The 21,793-nt window shown below is 42.0% G+C and overlaps 2 protein-coding genes across 3 annotated transcripts in view; one reads left to right on the top strand and one right to left on the bottom strand.

Moving 5' to 3' along the window:
• Positions 1-10,727, top strand: part of eys (eyes shut homolog) — a gene marked incomplete at its 5' end in the record, with an annotated part of 143,662 nt that extends 132,935 nt beyond the window's left edge. Inside the window, 7 exons of the mRNA XM_080036510.1 lie at positions 1,831-2,013; positions 3,111-3,277; positions 3,969-4,113; positions 7,135-7,309; positions 7,519-7,691; positions 8,209-8,370; positions 9,243-10,727. Coding sequence (XP_079892636.1) covers positions 1,831-2,013; positions 3,111-3,277; positions 3,969-4,113; positions 7,135-7,309; positions 7,519-7,691; positions 8,209-8,370; positions 9,243-10,432 — 2,195 coding nt within the window. The 3' untranslated portion in view covers positions 10,433-10,727. The remainder of the gene's footprint in view (positions 1-1,830; positions 2,014-3,110; positions 3,278-3,968; positions 4,114-7,134; positions 7,310-7,518; positions 7,692-8,208; positions 8,371-9,242) is intronic.
• A 126-nt stretch (positions 10,728-10,853) lies between these two features.
• phf3 (PHD finger protein 3) lies at positions 10,854-21,437 on the bottom strand. 2 transcript variants are annotated; one of them, XM_080036511.1, is made up of 16 exons: positions 21,343-21,437; positions 20,073-20,323; positions 19,328-19,444; positions 17,920-19,240; positions 17,134-17,416; positions 16,686-16,737; positions 15,740-15,854; positions 15,473-15,629; positions 15,252-15,368; positions 14,869-14,991; positions 14,603-14,750; positions 14,317-14,497; positions 14,077-14,224; positions 13,873-13,962; positions 13,465-13,660; positions 10,854-13,363 (listed from the first exon to the last, which is right to left on the bottom strand). In XM_080036511.1, exons 2-16 carry the CDS (start codon positions 20,305-20,307, stop codon positions 11,541-11,543), a joined length of 5,106 nt encoding a protein of 1,701 aa, XP_079892637.1. In that variant the 5' UTR covers positions 20,308-20,323; positions 21,343-21,437; the 3' UTR covers positions 10,854-11,540. The 2 variants fall into 2 exon arrangements, with proteins under 2 accessions (XP_079892637.1, XP_079892638.1); XM_080036512.1 differs by having other exon boundaries at positions 17,920-19,234.
• Between the last annotated feature and the right edge of the window lie 356 nt (positions 21,438-21,793).

Raw genomic sequence — 21,793 nt, 5'->3', positions numbered from 1 at the left:
ATAAGCCTCTTTTTTAATAATATGTTCTGTGCCCAGCACTTACCTTCAAGGTGTTGTTAAATGATGGGTTAGCCAACAGTAACAGCAACACATAACTGTGCACCGACAAACCACAAAGTTTTTTCTGTTGATTTTTTGTTTACTCATCACATATGACATTCCTCTCTCGTGCCTGAGAATAAGAGTGTCTGTGGAATGGTTGAACAAGTAGAAGAACGTGTAACAGCAACCTAACAATTTCTTCAGTAATTCACCACTCGCCTCCCGAATCACAAGAGTTGTTATGGCCTTCTGAGGTTTCCAATGGATTCTGTTTTGCACAGAGGCAACTGATTGTAAAGTCAACCCTATTGACTGGCTTAGAGTTTCTGATTGAGTTTGTATGAGATTCAACCTGCTATTCGCTGATATAATCTTCGGTTTAATATTTCTGAAATATAAAACTGAAGATTATTTTAGTTTCTGTTTGAGTGGTTTTGTTCTAAAAAATGTAATCCAAAATCAAGACCAAACAAATCTAATGAATTGCAAATACAATGTTAGCTTTGGGGAAAATGTGTAATGCTCAGTTTGTTTGGATACAGAGAGTGCTTTGACTTCCACATACAGTACATACAGTACATACAGAGACAAGCTAACTCAGGTTGTACCTTAAATACCTTAATAGACTCTCAAAATAGGTCTATAAAAGCATCAGTTCAGATTAGACATTGGGAAAAACAAATATTATTTAGGATAAAACAATTCTTCCCTAGCAAAATAATTCCAAACCACACTTTAATTATATACATTTTGTATTGATTACTGTTAAATTGAGATGAGTTCAGATACTTACTAATTTGTACAGAAGGCTCAAGGGTAATTTAACCATGGTTTTGTGAGTATATAGCTCAAGGTTATTTAACTTTGTAATAATGGCTGGCATGTTTGTATCTGGACTGAACCATGCCGGTAGAATGCACACATAGCTCAGTTGATATCATAAAACATGATCATGGACAAGATGAATTCAACCACAGATTTAAAAAAAAAAAAAAAAAAAAAAAAAAAACAGACCTGTTACTCTCACAGGCCATTCAGTGAAACAGTATAGGCAAATAAAGCACTACTAGACTAGATATGATAACGGAGGCATTTCCAGCTTTATTAATAATTTAGCAGCCAAACAGAGCTGAGGGCAGTCGCAGAGGGGGAGCTCTGAGCCCCTCTAAGCCATCGCCTGGAGCTGCAGAAGAATATGCAAGTTGTTCCTAGTGGAGAAGAGAACATTTTTGTGTTTGAATCCTCACCGCTGGTTGAAAAAATTAAATTAAACAAACACAGCAGCATGTAATTTGGTATAAGTCCCCAGTGTAAAATCAAGAAGATGGGTATGCAGAGATGGAACACCGTAGAGAGCGTTATATTGAATCAACCATGCATCAACCATGCCTGAATAGGTAAAACCTGCAGATTATTATTTAATATCACTGCGATCATTGTGCTAACCTTCTGAACATTGAGTGTATGCGGCAATGCTCGTTTGCCAGAACCCCTCTCACCTAAACAGCTACTGATAAAAAAAAATCGAATAGCACTGAAGAGGTGATAGTATTTGAAAAACAGGTCATCGTCTAATATTATTCAAGAAAAGAAAATATATCTCACTAAACTCCCTGGTATGTTATGTGTAGCAATAGTGCCATCTTTTGGTTACCTGTGAAGGGACATGATGATTCAGACGTGCTAATTCAAGCAACATATCCACACAAATACAATCTGGTGACAACAAGATAATTTTTTTTAACCACAACTGTGAAATAAATAAATGTTGTTGTTTTTTTTCTGCAGCTGTCAATGTAACTCGCGCCAGATTCAGTGGAAGGGATGAGTTTGGTTACACCTCCTTTGTGGCTTACTCCTCCATGCCGAGCCTCAACCTCTTCTACGAGTTCAAGTTGAAGTTCACGCTGGCCAATAACTCCTCCGCTGTGAAAGACAACCTGATGCTGTTCGCTGGGCATAAAGGACAAGGTGAGCTCGGTCTAGACGCCCTGCAAAAAGCAATTTAAAAATAACCATCACGGTCAAACGGGAAGGGGAGGGGGGGAAACAACTTTGAGATGTCCCCTTAGTTGGATTGGAGATGTCAAACTTCATTAACGGTTTTAAAAAGAAATGCTCTTGTCGTTCCTGAGAGCTTTCCCCCTGATGTATATGGTAATGAGCTATCTAATAGAGTTCCCCCTGTCCTCTGAGATCTCTCTAAATCAAGCGGATTCCCTAAAGGAGTTTTCTTTCTTCTCAAATTTTGACACAATAAATAATTCATCTTTGTACAGTCCAGCAATTAGTTGATTTCAAGCTAAACTGCTATTGATGCTGACTTCTCAAAGGGAGCGTGTCGTGTTTCAGCTTTGCTTTCTAAAAATTTGCATGTGAGCCGAGCATCTCAAAAAGTTTCCATGTCAATTGCATAACACAGGACTTTTCAGGTGTAGATGTAAGGCCATGCTGTCGGCAGCCGTCACTTTAAATGAGGATCTCCTCTCCACGCGGACAGATATTGCTAGCAATGTAACAGCCATGTCATTTGTTGCAAGCATATTTCATATAAAAAAAAAGTAGAAAACTTAAAATCTGGTGGATCGTCTTCTGCGGGTTTTTTTCCCCTGAGAGAGTGCAATTCATCTAGGTGGCAAAACAAAATGCCAGCAATATGAATAATGAAACGCTTGTCAGGGAAGTGAGCAGCACTGTTGGAAAAATATGGTTCAAATTCAAAGGCGCAATATTAAGAAACGGGTGAAATGTGAACAGTTCACATAATTGGTTTAATGATGTGGCACCTTTTGATCACCACCGCCAGGGAATGAAAGCCGGAGTTAACGATTTCATCGCGGTGATCAAGTTATACACATAATTAAACAAGCAGAGAGGGACAGAATATATAAGAATACATGAAACACAATGCTAATCCACAATTCATCATTAAGGACAACCGATGTTTCTGTTATGGCTCTAAATGTTTGTTTGCTTGCTTGTTAGTAGAGTCTTTTAACTGAAAGCCGAACACTTTTCACTTGTCTTTTGTTGCTCATGGCAGACTTTTTTCTCATGTGAATCTCCAGGCAACCATGGGGATGACTTTCTGGTGCTGGGACTACGAAATGGCAGAGTTGTGCATAGATTCAACCTGGGATCGGGTGTGGCAACCATAGCCAGTGATCGGCTGAACCACCAGGTCGACATTCACACAGTGACGTTTGGAAGGTCCAAGAGAACCGGATGGCTGAAGGTGATTGGATGTGTAGGAATTAGGAAAGCATGAAGTTACTGTACAGGCCTACATAGTGCATACGCAAACAGATGTATTCTGGTAAGATGTTGAGCAACCACGGGCCAACAAGGACAGCTTCAACTCTCCAAACAGCATTCTTCTAAAATGGTAGTTTTCCAACCCGGAGGTCAGAGGTCACCAGATATTGTGAGGATATGGAATTGTGTTGTAATAGAATTATGTTTAGGTTATTATTCTTTCCCGAGTTTGGTTTATTTGTCTAACCTTTTTCTTGTGGAAAAACTGAAAGTTTCCATGTTGTTGGCTTTCTAAAAAGCCTCCAAATAAATTGATCTGGGAAGGGGGAAATTAACTCTGGAGTTGAACAGCTTGAAATGGCTACATCTTTTTTTAATTAGATTAGATTAGATTGAACTATATGGTACACAGTAAGTACTAGTCAGCAAAGGGGCCGAGGTCCCTTGGGGGGAATCGATGCCTATGAGATTTTTTTTCGTGCATTCAGAAGCAGACACGTGGGAGTATAGTAGCTACTCTAGCTTAAAAGTGGACACCGCCTGCATAACTCGGTGATCAATTTGAGGTCATACAATTTGTGAACTCTGGTAGATCTTTAGAATAACTTTCTGCTCCCCCAGGATATCGCCCACGGATATAAAACTCTAGTTAAAGTCTTGTTTTCTCTCAGGTTGATGGACAGCGTAACAGAACGGGATGGTCTCCTGGACCCCTTGTGGGCTTGAATGTTTTCAACCAGCTCTTTGTGGGTGGATATAATGAGTACACCCCTGAACTACTGCCAATGGGCTCCAGGTTCCGCCATGGCTTTGAGGGTAAGACTGCACCGGCTTTATTTCAACCCAACACCTCTGTCTGTCTGTGTCGGCGTGTGGAACGTCTCCCTAGGATCTGTTGTTCCTCTTCGTTAGCAGAAGAGGGAAGGTGTGTAATGAAAAGGGAGTTACAGGCCTGGACTGTGTATATAGGCCAGAACTGAGCTCTTGGGGTTGATTGTATCTGCTATGCTTTAAAGGTAGAGTCAGCGATTCTGGACAACGCTTTTTTTTTTGGTCAAAATCACTTTTTGTCAGAATCAGTGAATATCTCTTCATGATCCTCCAAAAAATCAATTGTTATTATACAGCCTAGGCTCTGTAAACGGCCATGTTTCTACTACTACTATCGGGCCACCTTTGTTCACATACCCTTTGTTTATATACCCGTTCACAGAGCCTAGACTATGCATTTAAACCAGATATTTCTTTCAGCACACAGAAAATAAGGACAGGTAGCAGATGGTGTTAGACTCTTCAAACAGGCCCTAACAAAATGTATAAAGCACACCTGTAGCTGCTTCAGTCTAAGCTCACCGTGATCTAGTACATTTATCTATTGTTATGCTGTATGTTACTGCTGTTTGTCTAACTTCTGTTGCTATGTTGAATATGTTATTGTTGTCTATGTCTGATTTTACTGGCTATAGTACAGTGTAGTCTTGTTCTCTCCCTCTCCCCTTTCCCCCCAGGAGGTCATTCACCTCCTACCAGGCCATTGCTTAAATAAGACATTGTTTCTTAGCAATTGTTGCCTGTTTAAATAAAGGTTGATGATGATGATGATGATGATGATGATGATGATGATGATGATGATGATGATATTGACAACAATAGTTCTCCAGAATGGCCTAATCCACCTTTAATCACTTCACCCACTGTGCAGTCCTGTCCCGCGTTACTGGGTACAAATCCACTCTACTGCTGAGTCTGTTAAATAATGGTGCCACAAAAACAATCTTTGTCATCATCAACATCATTTATGCTTTCTCTCGGGTGACCTCGTATCGGAGTGATTTTCTGGAGACTAATTCATTGTGCCTACTAATGTGGTGGAGCAAAATTGCCTTAAAACCATAATGATGACAACAACTTATGAATGTCACCGTAACCATATTCAGCAGTCAGTCTCTGCTCTACGGCAAATGAATGAGTTATTATAAAAAATGTCACGGCAGATCCATTTGAGGTGAACGGGAGCTTTTAATGTCTGAGGGACTGGAGCAATTTTGTGTGTGTTGTCGCCTATTTATCATCTTATAATAAATTTCTTTCTTGCTCACCAAATAAACCTTCAAAAAATCTAATCAGCCATGGTTAAAGCATCAGTTACGGCTCAGCCATCAGCCCCCCCCCCCCCCCGTAACTGGTAAGCACTACCTGTGAGCCCGGGCCACACCGAAGGGAAGCATAACCTTTTTGCTGGGGATGTAATGAGAACTCATGAGCGTCTAATCAGATCTGTGTGACCTTCCCCGAGCCCTAATCATGATGGCTGGCACTGAGCACACTGATAATGCACTTCACTCCCCAGTTATCAACAGATCCACACTCCCCTGTGGAAAGGTGGCAGAGGAGGTGGCTACTGGAGGAAGAAAAAAGAAAAAATCAGTTACTCAATTTGAGCTGTTGGTCAAATAACAAGAAAGGGGGGGGGGGTTTATCAAGCTTGTCTATTTAAAATAAAAACATTTCATGCTGCTTTGATGCAGTTATATTATTATTTTTTCATTAGACTTGCTAAACGATCTTGAGGGACAATTTAAAGTTTGCCTCTGCAACTTGGTTGAAAATATAAATTTTTGAATCATTTAGTTTTTTACTTTCAGCCTTTTCTCTTGACAGGTATAATTGCTATAGACTTGGGCTCCTCAGGTTTGTCTTGGTTCTGTTCCAAGAGGCAGTGAGTGCAGCTAAAAAACCAAAATAGTCCAGGCTTTTATTTTAATCTTCCTTGTGAATCTGCTTCACTTTTCCGACGCTCTATGTTTGCCGCACCAACACCATCACTTGAGTCTGCCAAGTAGACAGCATCATGCCATGAATATTCATGAATGAGCATGACATTTCCCCTGCATCCTGTTTATGCCAATGACTAACGCAGCAGAGAGAAAGGGAGACTGCATGGGCAAATGACTCCAAGGCTTGTGCTCAGGCCTTATATTTATAGAGGGGCCCTGTGCTCTGCAGGTATACAGGCCAAAGCAAATATTGTCTCGATAAAATTGAATAATGAAAGCGAAAAAAGGCAAATATGATGACAGATGCACGGTGACGGGGGAAAATGTGGATTTCAAAACTCAGCCTTTTCGACTGGAGAAATGTTATTCCATCAAATCAGTGGCGTTTCTTGGACATTTTGCCTGGTATGGCCAAGGTGGGACACAATGCTACTGTGGGTTGGCCATGTCCTAGCGAACCGTAATGATGGCAGATGATATGCATTACATCTATGCACAGATTGAATATAATTGAATTCCAAAACCTGTGTGAGCCTCCATTTAAATGTTTGTATTCAAGGCAAGGTTGTTTTTATATTTTAAAAATAAAATGTCAAATTATAGATGCCACCAATTATGTTCAAGATAGGCAACACATTTTCTAAGGGCCATTTCCAGTTGAGTAAAGCCCTCACATCTAAGTACACATACAAGTTAGAGTAGGGTTGCAAAATTCATGTTCTTTTAACACGAGTTATACATTCAGGAGTTTACGAACATTTTAAGTGGATTTAAGAATGGTTATATATATTTAAATAAATCCTGTGGCGTCTCACATACACAAAAAAATAAACAACCATGAAAGAATTGTATTTCAAACACTGCACACACTTTCCTTGGACCTTGAGTTGGAAACACAATTCAGATGAATCTCATTTTAAGTGTGCGAAACCTTCTGATCTTCATACAAAGAAAATAATGTGTTTTGTATTTCTTCTGTTAATCCCTTTTCGCAGAGAAATAAAAGATATCCCTCTGACTTAAGGTTTTGGTGGTAACTGTGTTTGTTCTTTCTTCGAAGGGTGCATCTTTGATGTGCAGTTTAGCACGAGAAGAGACAGAAGGTTGCAAGCGCTGGGACAGCCTGCGGGACACCCATCCTTCGGGCGCAGCGTGGGTCAGTGTGGAGTCACCCCATGTGTGCATGTTCACTGCACAAACGGAGGGACGTGCGTTGACTCAGGCTCATCTGTGTAGTAAGAGAAAACACAACTTCTGGAATCTTCCGCTTATTATTTCTTATGAATCCACTATTTTATTTGAGTCAAATGCACCCCACACCCTTACATTATGTGTGTGTTCCTATCTGTGTTGTGACCAGACATCAATAACCTATAGAGAATGTTATGGACCTGACAGTGTTTACAAGCTTTTCCCTGACTCCTGCCTGTGTCCGTCTCTGCAGTTGCCAGTGCCCATTAGGATGGAAGGGAGCACTGTGTTCTGAGACGGTGTCTGTGTGTGATGTGGAGCACAGTCCCCCTCCTCTGTGTGCCCACGGCTCCACCTGCATCCCTCTCCCCAAAGGCTATACCTGCCACTGCCCCCTGGGGACTGCGGGACTCTACTGCGAGAAAGGTTGCATCATCAAACCCTATATATATATATAATATAGGGGTTATATATACATACACACACACACACACACACACACACACATTACATACATACATACATACATACATACATACATACATACATACATACATACATGAAGGTGCACTATGTAGTTTCAGGGGAAGGGAATTTGTTTATATTTACAGAGCCTACAGTTAGTTTTCAGAAGTTTTTCCTTACGCGTTATTCTTAGTATTGAATAATTCTATCATAATTCAAACAATTATTTGTAGGCACCTGGGACCAAATGTTAGACTAGAATATGTTTGTAAACAACAGTGAAACATTATTTTTTAAAGGTAGCTTTCTTACTTCAAACTGTGTTCCAGGGATCCATTTTTCCTGTAAGGAAAGTTTGTTTATTCAATTATGAGAATATATAAAAATTCTCTGCCACACCTGTTACATAGTGCACCTTTGATAATACCACACTTTCACCATTCATTTATTTAACTGCTGTACTGTTCTTCCTGTTCAGCTGTGACCATCAGTGATCCATTCTTCAGCGGGAACCAGTCTTCGTGGATGTCATTCCCATCTATGAGCATTAGACACAGGACTGTTTTGCAGGTGCAGTTCCAGCCTCTGTCACCTGATGGCATCCTGGTCTATGCTGCACAACATCTCAGTGCCAGAGCTGGTAAGGAAATCCAATGTTTTCTATTTAGCTTCCGCTTTATTTTAAGAAATGCAATATCAATTTGTATGTGTTCCTTAAAAAATACTGGGGATTTTTAACATATCATGCCTCCTTGAGACTATTCCAGGGGGAAAAAATTACCCATGATTCAATCCAGCATTACACTTGTATGTGCAGCATAAATAAATAACAACACTTTAAATAGCACACAACACAAAAGAAACAAGGTTTTATGCATGACACAGAAAAGTGATTTAAAAATATTTTGTAGACCTATATTTCCAGTGATCCCTGCTTCTAAAATCCTGCTAACAGCAAAGACTGCTGTGCCTCTGCTAAAGTGTAGACTTAAGTCAAAGTTGTGACATTCATCCTTATTATTGTAATAGAAATAGTACTAAAGGCCTACTAGTTTAAGAAAAAAAAAAAAAAAAAAAAAAAAAAAGCATCAGCGGTGGCATTTTAGAACACATTCTCCAGTTTAGATTAAAAAACATAGCCTACTTGGCTGCTATCTATCACCAGTAAATATCAATCCACACTGCCCTGATAGGCTTATAGAATAAAATCAATCCTTGGTTGAACTGCTCACAACCCAAAAGATACAGTAGGCCTATATTCAACCTGTGATAAGGGGTAACAAACTGGCAGTGCTTTATTTGAAGGGTTTTCCATCCAAATGCCACTGCTGTTGAAGTATCCTGGGATACAGAAAATGCTGTCTAAGTATTAAGATATTTGTCTTGGGTTGAAACAGTTGAAAATCTCTCTTTTCTTTCTTTATTGTAGGTCAACTGACTCTTTTCTAACACAAAATATTTCACTTACAGAATGTATTACTTGGCCTGCTCTTTATTTTCTCTTCCCCACAGGAGACTTCTTGTGCCTCTCCTTGACGTCAGGGTTTGTCCAGCTGCGATACAACCTTGGCGATGGGGTCCACCTCCTGCAGTCTGCTGGGAGAGTGGACTCGCGGGGCAGGACCTGGCACACGGTGGATGCCGGCCGATTCGGTCACCATGGTTACCTCAGACTGGACAGCGAGGAGGTTAGAGAGAACGCGACCGGAGGGATGACGACCCTGGACGTTACCACGGACATCTTTGTAGGGGGCGTGTCCACTCTGAGCTTGGTCTCCACGGATGCTACTGAAGGGGAACCCATGGGCTTCACTGGCGGTTTGAGGGAACTTCTAGTCAACGGTCAAGAGTTTGAGTTAACAGAGACAGGGGCCATAAGCGGCGCCAACGTAGGGGACTGGGACGGCACCGCCTGCGGGTACAAGGTGTGCCGAAACGGAGGTCGTTGCTCGGCGACAGGAATCGACTCTTTCACGTGCGCGTGTCTGCCTCTGTGGACTGGCCCTGTGTGCAACCAGTCCGTAAGCTGTGTGAACAACATCTGCAGACACGGTTCCCTATGCGTGCCGTCTAGCGTCACCTCATACCGGTGCATATGCCCCTTGGGATGGGGAGGGAGGTACTGCGACACAGAAGTAGCCACAGACACTCTCAAGTTTGTGGGGAACTCGTACGTTAAATACCAGGACCCCAGATACAACACGAGGAACTTTAAGTACACCCTGGTTTCCTTCAGCGTTCTCACCAGCTCAAATGACAGTCTGATCATGTGGATGGGGAAAGCTCAGCACGAGGACGACGACTACCTCGCAGTGGGACTGGAGAGCGGTCGCCTCAAAGTGGCAGTCAATCTCGGTGAGAGACTTTCGCTCCCAGTAACTATGAGGAATGTCACTCTCTGCTGCAACAAGTGGCACAATGTCTCCATATCTTTAAACAGCACAGTTATTCAGGTGTTCCTAAACAACAGGCGAATCCTCTTCCAAGACGTGGACCCGTTTGAGCGTTACGTGGCCTTAAACTATGGCGGCCGGCATTACTTTGGAGGATTTGAATTCTACAGAAATGTATCAATTGTCACTTCTGGGTTGTTCTCCCAAGCCTTCAAAGGGAATATCAAAAATGTTTATTTGTTTAAAGATACCAAGCCGCTGTCATTTCTCAAAGACAGCGAGGGTTTTAATGTTTATGACGGCGAATAGTGAAATTGCAACTCCTGGCATTTAAGCAGCTGTTGTGAATTTGTGACATGATCTTGCTTGAATTTTGATATTAGTTTTTTTTTAGAAAGTCCATAGGGAGATATGTGTAGCACTTGGCAGAGAAGCTTAATCACAAACTATATTTTACCACTTGTTTCCTTACCACTGTACATCTCGATTATCATCTGACTTTTTTATGGATCATAAGTGATTTTACTGGGATGTGGGCACGCCGTATGATTCAGAGATACACATTAAAACTTGAATTTAATGCCCCAAACTAATGTCTGAAGCCATGAGTAGCAGTCTCTATTCCAATGTGAAAGGACAAATTTACAAAAACACATTTAAGCCCAGTGACTGATCCCTCTGCAAATACAATGTCTAAAATAATTGTAATAGTACAATGTAACTCAGTATCCAGGTTTGTCTTCCTTTTAATACAATTACAAAGAAATAAAAGCTTTTTTCAGAATTAATAATAAAAAAAGGATTAGCTTTAATACGAACTGTACATAAACACACAGTGCAAAGGCACACGTAATCTCTAATGTATATTACAAGCCAAAATGTACATACTTTTTCAGTAGAAAGTAAGTTTATAAAATAGTTTAGCAATTTAAAAGAATTTAAGTTGTGAAAAAAAAGCAAAGCTGCTGTTTTGATCACTGTTCTCAGTTCAATGTTTTCTGTGTTACATTCATGCCAAAATATTTGAGTGCAACTTAAAACTTTTCACCCAATGGTGCACACTGGTATTTGTCTGTTACCACGTGAAGGCAGCTCAATGTCAACAAGATCTATACAATAAAAAGGTTTAAAAACTTGAAAATGTTCTTCTCTGTCAAGTGAGAACTTTCCTTTTTAAAGATCTTCAAAATCCCACTGATATTACTTCTTCATTTTTGGCTGCAGTGTCAATAACATGAAATTGGAACTTCACACGTAAGCTGCAGACTGCTGTATTGAACAACAACAAAAAACTACTCCACTATCAGCTGATTGTAGTCGACGTGGTTTTCGAACCAGCCAAGTGACCCAACAGTCTTTTCTTAAGAGCCTCGAACATTGGCTAAGCATGGCTTTTTATAAAAAATAAAAAACATAATTAGGAGTAACTGTCTTTTGAACTTCTCCGTCCATTCTCATAATCAGAGTCCCGTCTTTTCCTGTGTCTGTCCTTGTGACGGCGGCTGCTGCTGCTGCTGCTGTGGTCGTCGCTGCTGCTGCGCTGCCTCTCTTTCCTCTTTTCTGCGTGGCGTTCGTCCGACTGTGCGTGGTGCCTGCTCCTCTCTCGGTGCTTGTCGTCGTGGCTGCTAGTACGGTGATGCTCTTTCTCCCGCTCTCGCTCGTGGTGTCTGCTCTTTTTCCCGTGATCCCTGTGCCTCCCGCGGTGGTGCTCTCGGTCGGCAGAGTTTCGCGGCCTGTCCCAGGGGTCGCTGTATCGCTCGTCGGCCCTCTTGTTGTCTTTGGGAAGAAGGGATGAAGGCCGCCCGGGTGCTTCGGACTCAGAGTAGCCCACCGCCAACTCTGACTCCAGTCCAGGAATAGCCTGTGAAGCGCCACCGTCTTGATCCGATGGTGCGCCGTTGTTCTGATCCGGGGTGGGTGCGGTGGTGTTAAGAGGAGGAGGAGTTTGGTAGTCGTAGCTACCAGGTACCCGAGGCTGTTGTTGTTGCTGCGGTGACAGAATAGGTGCAGCGTTGTTGTATACTGGGAGAGCTGCTGATGTCGAGTGGTGTTGGAGCTCAGAGGTTTCTGTGTGACATGCTGCTTGTGGCTGAGTTACCGTAGCGACGGCCTGGAACGTTCCAGAATCTTCCTTTCCACTGGCCAGTGATCCAATGGTTGTTGTTGTTGTAAGATGTCCTTCCTCTATTTTTTTCTTGGCCTGAGAAACCTTTAAAACTCCTTGGTGAAATAGCGTGACGGCGTCATTTCTAACGCTGCTCAACACAGGAGAGGGTTTAGGGCTGGAAGGAGCCGGCTGCGTGGCTTTATCCTGCTGTAGCACCGTTGTTTTAACTTCGCTCGCGTTGGAATACGCCGAAGATTTCTTCAATATTCCACTTAAAGCAGGTTTGGAACTGTTGGTTTGAGCCGAGACAGCCGGGGATTTTGACTGCGACGAAGAATTCCCTTCAGATGTTCCTTTTTCGGTTTCAGACAAAACAAGGCCAGCGTTACCTTTGTCTGCCAAGGCGGTGCTGTCAGTCTCAGTCCCGCTCGGAGCTGTTGTTGAAAAGCTTGCCAGGAAGGCCTCAGTCGACACATCTGTGGGCTTATCTCTCAGAGACATTGGTGCGCTATGGGTCAACACTGCAGCTTCCTTTATTGATGAGTTGTTAGAAGCAGGCGTATGAGTCGGGGGGGAAAGCTCCGGTACGGCTTTAACTACAGGTTCAACTTTAATAACAGGTTTAGCGTCTCTCTTCTTGATGACATAGCGCTCTCGTTGTGTAGCAGCCGTGGGACTTTTTGCGTTTGCTGTCTTCGGAGCTGGTAGGGTCTTCTGCGTGTCATCAGCTGTCAATGCAGGTTTAGCTCCAAAGTCTGGCAGAGGCGGTAGCTCTCCACCCCAGCCTACCAACACACCTGGAAGGAAGCGCAGTGGCTTATGGGATTCCGTATTGTTGTTCTCCTCCGATGCAGAGGGCTCCTCGGATGGCTCGGTCGACGGCTCATCGACCTCTTCAGTAGTGTTCAGAGGTTTGTCCTTCTCTTTAAGAAGTGAAGGAGTCAAGGAAGAGAGGAACTTTTGCTCATCCTCCTCTGTTGCTATGGTTTCTTTCGTGTTAACGGTGATGACGGGCGTGATTTCGGGAATGATCCTGGCGGTTTCGTTCATGTCCACGGGGAGGAAATCCCTCTTGGGTGGTCTCTGGCGAATGATGAGTCCCAGTAGAAGGTTGCCACGGTTGTTTTCTAAACCTGTCAAATAAAGACAAGAATTCATTTTGAAAGATCCGAAATGTTTTGCCTAAGTTACTGCGAGAGAATTATTCTTCGGGGTCTAAAGTGTTCTAGGTTACCTGGCCCATCAAAGGGAGCAAGCTGATGTGGAACTTTTTCAATGGCACCCAATGGAATGAGATACATGTCCTTCACTTGTTTTAGGTTATTGGACACCACTCCAAAACGCCTACGACTGCTGAAATAGGCATACAGAAGAGTATAGGCGATCTCATCTTCCTCCGTCTCGGGGGAGAAGCGAATCAGGCACACCTCCTTTTAATTAAAGAAAAAAGCATGTGTCAGTAAAATCTATAATTCATGTGCCAGGCCAGAACTCGTCAGCTCTAAAATGCAATAATACATGACATTACAAGTGCGGGATGTTATTTGTCTGGCCTGCCTTGGCGGACAATGAACCTTATGCAACTCTGGCTAATGGTATTTAATAATCCCTTTCAAAAAAGGAAAGCTGGCCCAAAACTCACTTTTGTTCCAGTTGCCCGAATCTTCTCCAAGTAGTCCCACACTATCTGTGGAGTAATCCTTCCACCAACTTGTATGCTGTCTGGGAGGTCCTATATCAAAATAAAAAGGAAAACAGATTGAACTTCACTGGCATTACTTAATCTCTAAAGTACTTTGCGCTATCAGCTATTTGAACTAAATATTTTCAGTCATGTCCACTTTACCTCTGTCAAATATTCCAAAACACCTGAGACAGGGAAAGCCTTTGTCACAAACTTTGCCACATTGGGCATATGAATGAATCCACGCCACATGGACTTGAGGTTGGAAAGGAAAGCAGCTTCTTCCTCTCTAACAAGCGAATGATCCAACCTGTAATAAGCAAGGACAACAGCAGTGAAGCAAGCCTGCATAACACAAACTGCACCAAAGAATCACGGTCAAGTTTCACAATGACCGCTTACCTTCCTTCGTAGCCCGATTTAGCGTTTCGGAAGCTCTCCTCTAAAACAGTGAGGTGCAAGTCGTCGTCCATGGCAGGCACTTTGGTGCTCTTGGTCACATCTGCTTTGGTGGACTGCCTCTTCACCACTGTAGTGGCAACTACTTTGGTTGGGACCTCCTCAACAGGGGGCGCCATACGACCTTATTGGTTAAAAAAAAGTTACAAAAGATGTTGACAACTAAGGATATGGATACATTGGATGTGGCAATAGAGGATATTTTATTTTCCTTGTGTCAGGGTTTCACCTGTGCAGATCTTGCAGTGCAGGTCAAATAAGTGAGACTTGTGTTGGTTGGTTGTGTCTATATCCGTCTTGGCGCTCTCTGCAGATTTCTTCTTCGGGGTTTTTGGAGGTTCTGCAGAGACTTCTATCAAATTGGGAGGAAGCTCGAGCTGACGAGAGAGAGAAAATAACAGACAATAAATTCAAGCAAATTTGTCACCCTCTTTAAATTGGTTAGTACAAAGTAATGCAGGCGGGCAGGGGTGTGATATAAGACGTGGTGCTTACCTCTTCAGGCTCAGGTGCTTTTACTGGATCTTGACTCTCAATTTCAATTTCACCTTTATGCGTGATTTTAGTGATGGGTCGCCTCTCCGCCTCTCTTTGATCTTTTTCAATCATCTCAATAGTCTGTGAAATTAGGAGATTATTGCTTTTTAGAGGGCTACTAAAACTGCATTTAAAATGACTATCTTAGAAAATGTAAAGTTAATACTACTTTTTGAATCCAACTTTCATGTCAGAATTACTGAGTTATCAGGCTGAACTTTTGTGACACATTTTGCTAAGGCAAGGCAAGTTTATTTATACACACAATTCAGACAAAAGGCCATTCAAAGTGCTTTACAGGGGCATAAGAAAACTACAGCACAGAGATGAGCATTACTTACATGTCTGTTTTCTCGTTGTCGCCAAGCAGCCAATTCTTTGGAGGCCAGTTCCTCAGGGCTCATGCGAATTAAGTTGGCAGGTGAAATATCCCCTTTGAGAACCCTCTTGAAAAGGACCTAATAAAGCAAATGTAACTGTTGTTTATACTAAAACTGAAAGGCAGCACCAAAAAAAAAATAACTTTACATTTGGATCATCCCCTTTTGTAAATGGTACTTACATTATTTTTAGTATCTTTGAGGTTAAACGTTAAGCTTCTGTACTTGTTCTTGTATTTGTTGTCAGTGTCTTTATACAAGTGGAAAAGCTCTCTCTCCGTCTTCTTGGCAACTTCACAGGCCCGCTCCACGGAGATGTTCAAATCAGAGTCCTTCAATCTGGAAAAAGAATAAAGCATAGAGTTTGGTGCAGATAGGTAATGCGTCTGTAAAGTTTTGCAATAAAAACATATACAAAACACAATCTTAATGTTCTTTTGATTAGTTACCTCTGTATAAGGATTTCTTTCAGAGAATCGCGCACACTTCGCCTGATTGATTCCGCAGACACAGGTTTCTTTGAAGCTGAAGTCTTACTTTTTGTCTCATGTTTGAGCAGAGTGCCTATGAGGACAGAATGACAATATGTTCTCAGCAGGCAGGAGAAAGCTTTGATCACAAAGATTACATAACATTAAAGATTTTGTGGAATAATTGAAAACACATTTTCACATTCACAGACACATGGTATGAATATGTGAGCAACTTTAGATGTTATCTAATGTCTGCCAAAGGACAATATATTGCACTACTGAACAAAGAATGCACAGCAACAAGTTGGCTATGTAGTTTCAGATGACCAACAGCAAGCTAACCTGGACAACAGTGTGTAGACAAACTGTATTAAGCAGCAACATGACACTGAATGTTAACCTTTTACACTGTCCGAAGGAGGGTTCTCCAATATGAAAGCTATCAGCAACAACACAAACTTTTTACACTTCTTTTTTGTATATATTTTTTTTTGCCAGACAGTCTTTGCCATTCCCAAAATGTCCTCTCTGCTCAATTGATATTTGAAACTCAACTTTAAACTTTGCTGACTTTTCCCAAATATTCTGGAGACCCTTCTGGGTTGTATCCGTTTTAAAAATACACCCCCTTCCATATCGTTAGTATTTTTAAACTGGAAACATGCGACATCTCTACCATCTCACCAGCATTCAGACAGTATGTGTAAACATTTGGTTTCTGGAGTGTTATCTGAACCTACAGTCTAAGAGGTCTATTTTTTTTGCAATAACTCCAATAAATTAATTTAAACAATGAATTTATAGTTTTTTTATAGTTCAAATGTAGTGCTTTTCTTCAATCATTCTTGTTTTCCAATTATAAAACTGAACCATTAAACCTTAACTTTAAATACTTTCAAATTCACAGTCACTTGAAAAATACCTGTTTTATGAGTCGATTCTCTGAATTCAGAGGACAGCCTTCTGTCGGGATCCTATTGTAGGAGAGAAGTGCAAAGAGCACAATTGCCATAGTATGAACATTACTGGTCATTGAGAAAGAAAATATCAGAAAAAAAGGAACAATAAAATTACATTTCATAGCGCTGCGGCCAAACGTTTAAAAAAAGGTATGAGGTGAGTTTTTTGTGTGGGAAATGCACAAAGCTTTGGAGAGTACAACGTGTTAACCACACACCCCCCTGTGCAAGACTACTGTACAGGCAAAGGAAAAGCAAAAAGACAACAAACCCTTGTGTAGTGGTAACACTGGCTATGAATAATATCAGAGGAGGAATTAGCTGTGGGGGAACAGATAAAATATCCTTTTGTATATGAAATGTGAATTTCATTTAAATGCATGATGAGCAACTTATGGTGACACTGCTTACCTTTCTTACTGGTCTGACCCCTCCTGATGTGAGTGTCTGGGAGGGTCCTGGCCGAGGCTTGGGGGGCGGCTTCGGATCCGGTGCCTCAGTCTTTGCTGGAACTTTGGCTGCACACAGGGGCTCTGGCTCGGGCTCCACCTTCTTGACTTCCTCCTCACCCTCACAGCACTTCAAGCACACATACATCTGGTCCTCCTCCTCCATCTCACGCACTTTAGTCAGGTCCAGGCCAACACAGTCGCCGTGGAACCAGTCGTCACAGCGACCACAGCCTACCATGAACCTGAAAAAAAAAAGCCCGGCCCGTTATTTAGAGTGCGCTTCTTAATAAGCATTATGAGCACCTGATGCACTTTTTCTTTTAAAAGTGTTCAAATATCGCAGTTAGATAGCTTCCCCTCTATCATCTTAAGTCTTAAAACTCAAATATTGCATGCCTAGTTAAGAACTATCAACAATCAAAATGTTCACAGTTCAGTAACAAAGAGATAAACCCACCTTTTCAAATCTGCACACCCCTCCTGATCTTCCCTTCCCCATCACCACATCACCATCACCCATTGTCAACTTTATTTTAATTCTATTTGTGTACCTGCTTTGCTTTTATACTGTATATGTTTTTGAATGTACGGCGACCTTGAGAGCCTTGAAATAAAATGTATTATTATTATAAAACACCTGTCAAGTTGAACCAAAAACACAACAAAATAATCGGCCTGCATGCAACTTTTATAGTGTACATAGTATGTCTAATGTCTCTACATGACTTTGAAGAGCAACACTTACAAGTTGTTGTGGTGCTTCTTGCACAGGCCACAGCTGTTGTTTCCATCCCACACAGTCTCACTGTTAGCAGGTTGCTCCTCGGCGGCTTCCTTCTTCACAACAGGAGCGTTATCTGGAATGAACAGCTGCGGTTCCTCCACAGAGATGCTTCGTGCAGTTTTACTTTTCTGCCTTTGAATGATCTTTTCGGGCTTCTTCACTTTGGCCTTCTCCTGTCCTCCTTCATCGGGTGTTTTTGAAGCATGGCCTGGACGAGCCTGCGGCGGGTGAGTGGTCTCAGCTTGTTTGGAGCTGTTGTGAGGATGAGTGGGTTTGGCTGGTCCCTGCTGATCAACACGCGGGCCAGACAGGGGGATCTTCTTGGCGCCAGAGCTAGGTGAACTTGGCAATTTTGGCTTCACTTTGCCATCACCACCTGTGCCCTGTATCTTTTGCATTTTATTAGCATGCTCGCTTTGGGTGCTTTCTGTTGGCCTTTTCAAAAGCGCAATGTCTTTCTTTTCCTTGAGAGATTTCATTCTCTGCAGGACTCCTCTTTGGATGATTGTGGATGATGGCTGGTGTTGGGATGCTTTTTGTCCCTTTATCATGTTGTTTGGTTTACCTGAAACCAAGTCATTATTCTTAGGAATCTGTCCTTGTTTAGACTTGAGCAGCGTTTTGGCCCCAGTCTGTTGTTTTTCCTTAATGTCAGCCTTATTACCAACAGTAGTTCCATTTTTCTCATTGTTTAGTGGCCGTTTGATGTCGTCTTTCCCTTTGCTGACCGGCTTCAGCTTTTCTAAAACACTCCGATTGTCAACCGTTGTCTCTTGCGTGCAGGCACTCCCTATCAATGTCGTGTTGGAGGTCTGCACTTCATTAGGATTCACATACGGGCCCAGTCCGAGGGCTGCATCATCAGTAGACCTCTTCTCTGTTACATCCGTCTCTGCCACATTCTCAGGGATGGGATTCTGTACATTGACAGAATCATCTGGCAACACGGCAAACGACAAACCGTCTTCAAAGCACTCAGCCTGGTTCATGTCGACAGTATGTGTGTAAGAGGGTCCAGGAAGAAGCTCAATCCTGAATCCTGCGATTGTGACTGTCAAACGCCTTAATACAACCGAAGGTCTCAGCCATAATCTGGCCTCAAGATCATGAACATTTATACGCCCTCCCAAAGTCAATTCTTTCTTCAGCTGGGCGCCTGTAACTCCTTTCTCAATAAGAAATGACTTCTGTAGCCTGTTTGCTGGTTTCCTTCCTGGCCGTCCTCGAGCCACGGTGTTGTTGGATGTGTTAGCAGGTTGTGGATCACTGCTAGGTTCTGTTTCTACAACAAAAATAGAGAACTGTGTCACAGCATCTCTCATGTGTGTCATACATTGCAAACAGGAGCCTAAATGACCACCGAACTTACCGGTTTCTACATTACGTGGACGTTTCCTGGGTCTGCCAACAGGTCGCTTTACTTTTGGTGTCTCTGCAGCTGCCAGTTGACTACTGGCGCCTGTGGATGCTGAAGCACCATCGAGACCTGCAACAGACAAGAGAAATAAACATCAGGTTAACTCCCCAGTCCCCAGTGTATTCCGGAGGTGGTGGCCTGCCATGCCTTCATCGACCTCCTGCAATGCCAAGCATCCTCCATTTTTTACCGGACGACAACGGACATACTTTCCGCATTACAAGTCTGGGATATCTGGTCGTTCTGTCTTATTCATCGCATTTATTTGTTTTATTTAATTGTGTTAAGTATTAAGTTATTTTAAAAACAGAAGGCTACACTTAATAGTTTTACGTTTTAAATTGAGAAACATAATTAAAATCTTTAAATAATCTGTTGTGGACTTTTTATACCATTTATTTACTACATGGAAATCACAATATTCTACACTTTAACATGAATTTATAAATTAAACTACTACAAACCAACTAAAACACTGATAAATCAAATATCAGCATTCACAGCCGTAGAATATTTACCATTTGGCTGGCACATTGACGATGACATTATGCCATTTTTTATCATCTAAAATATAATGAAATAAAAAGTGGAAGTAACATTCACAAGTGAGCAAAACCATTACAGAGGAAAGGCACTGATGCTGAATAAATAATGTTAGCGAACTGCATGGCGTCTCTTGTGTCTGCTGCTGACATACCTGTTGAGCCAGCCATCTGAAATGTGGGGTCCTCATTGTCCAGTAGATTGAACTGAGGGATTGCACATCCAAACATGGGATCTTTGTCACTCAGCATGTTCTTCAGTGAATCTTCCAGCCCGGGTCCTGTCCCAAGTTCATTACCAGCCTCACATTCAAAGTTTTGACCTATTATCAGCGACTCGTCCAACTGGTCACTGGGTATTAAATGGTTAAAGGTGTCCACAACATCCATGAATGCTGCTGCCTTCCTGTATCAACACACAGACAGAAGGCAGGGGAAGCAGACGTCAAATTAACCAGTAAGGAATAAGGAACCGAGCAGTGAAGTGCTTGGAGAAAACCTCCAAATATAATTATTGGACTGCATGTACTTGTGTATTGTCCGTTGCTACATTATAAACATGGCTGTGCATATGGTGCGTTATACAGTTCATGAATATAAGGTTAGTAGTAGTTAGAGAGCTTAATAAACGTTGCTCCTCCATAAACTGAAGATGTATCTTTCCTGGCTACGTTCACCTTACGTCCCTAGCCTCCCAGTTAGGGCCATTTAGGGTGTTCTTCGCGGTTACAAGGCTGAAAAATATGCAGTCTATCAGCTTTGCCTACTTTTATAGAAGTGCAAGATAATTAAGAAGCAGGAAAAAATTAACCTACGCGGTTAACTCAACCTTAATGACCTGAAAAGTCGTCGTTTTTAAACCAAATAAGTTACAACTAGCTGCACCAGCTGGATCAGGCCAGAGTTAAACAGTGCACAAACTAAGACAGCTAACTTATACCTGTTAGCAGACTGTACTTAAGGCGGGTTGATGTAATGTTATTAAAAATAACGTATCGTGCATTAATCACAACGCTTCTCTATGAGCAGGTTCTGCCATTGACGTGCTTGCTAGTTAGCATGCTAACAGTACAGTACGGCTAACAACAATCCGCTTTAGCGAGCTAACGGTAACTTTAGGAGGAAGTTAGGACTCATGGCAAGACATGGATTCAAACGATAGCCCTGAGTCCGTGAATAGCATCTTCATTGACAGACATATGTTCCGGAAAGGCTTAAATGCGTTAAATAAAAGGTGTAGCTATTTAGTTTTTCTGTCAGGACAAGCTAGCTTGGTCACTTTAGCATAGGCCTTGGGCACCAAGTTTGTTTGTAGCCTGAGCGGGCAGTATATGATAACGCCTGCATGCATCTGTTCCAGCGCATGCAATTTGGCTTTTTTAAATGTTATTTTTCATAAACGTTTATATAGCCTACTTCACGTACCCCTCTCTTTCTGCAACGTTGTGTCCAACTCGTGTAAGGTTACATGCTAGCACAGCTGCCCCCAGTAACTTCCTCTAACAGCCGTCATTCGTCCCGCTGCTGCAAAGGCAAAGCCCCTTACTGCTCGTCACGTGGCCTGTGTTTACCAGACAGCGCAGCAGCTGATAGCGCAGCCGTAACGCACGTCATCCACAGTATGTTTTACTATAGTTTATTCTCCGAAAATCTCTTATAATCTTATAATAGGTCCTTGTCGTGAACGAAGGTTAAGATAACTGTGTTGAAAATTAGAGAGGCAGAAAAGAAAGCTTTCATACAATGACTCCAAGAGGCTCTTCAGGTGAGAATATGTTCATTTATTTTCATATTTAGAAAAGAGTGACAAAGTTAAAATGTTATACCTTTTCCCATAAAACCTAATTCATATTTTATTTTTCGAAAATGCAAAAAC

The sequence above is a fragment of the Ammodytes marinus genome (genome assembly GCF_949987685.1).
Source record: "Ammodytes marinus genome assembly, chromosome: 11".
Classification (NCBI taxonomy): domain Eukaryota; kingdom Metazoa; phylum Chordata; class Actinopteri; order Uranoscopiformes; family Ammodytidae; genus Ammodytes; species Ammodytes marinus.
Note: the sequence above shows the minus strand (reverse complement) of the source record. Positions and strands in the feature narration are given on the sequence as shown.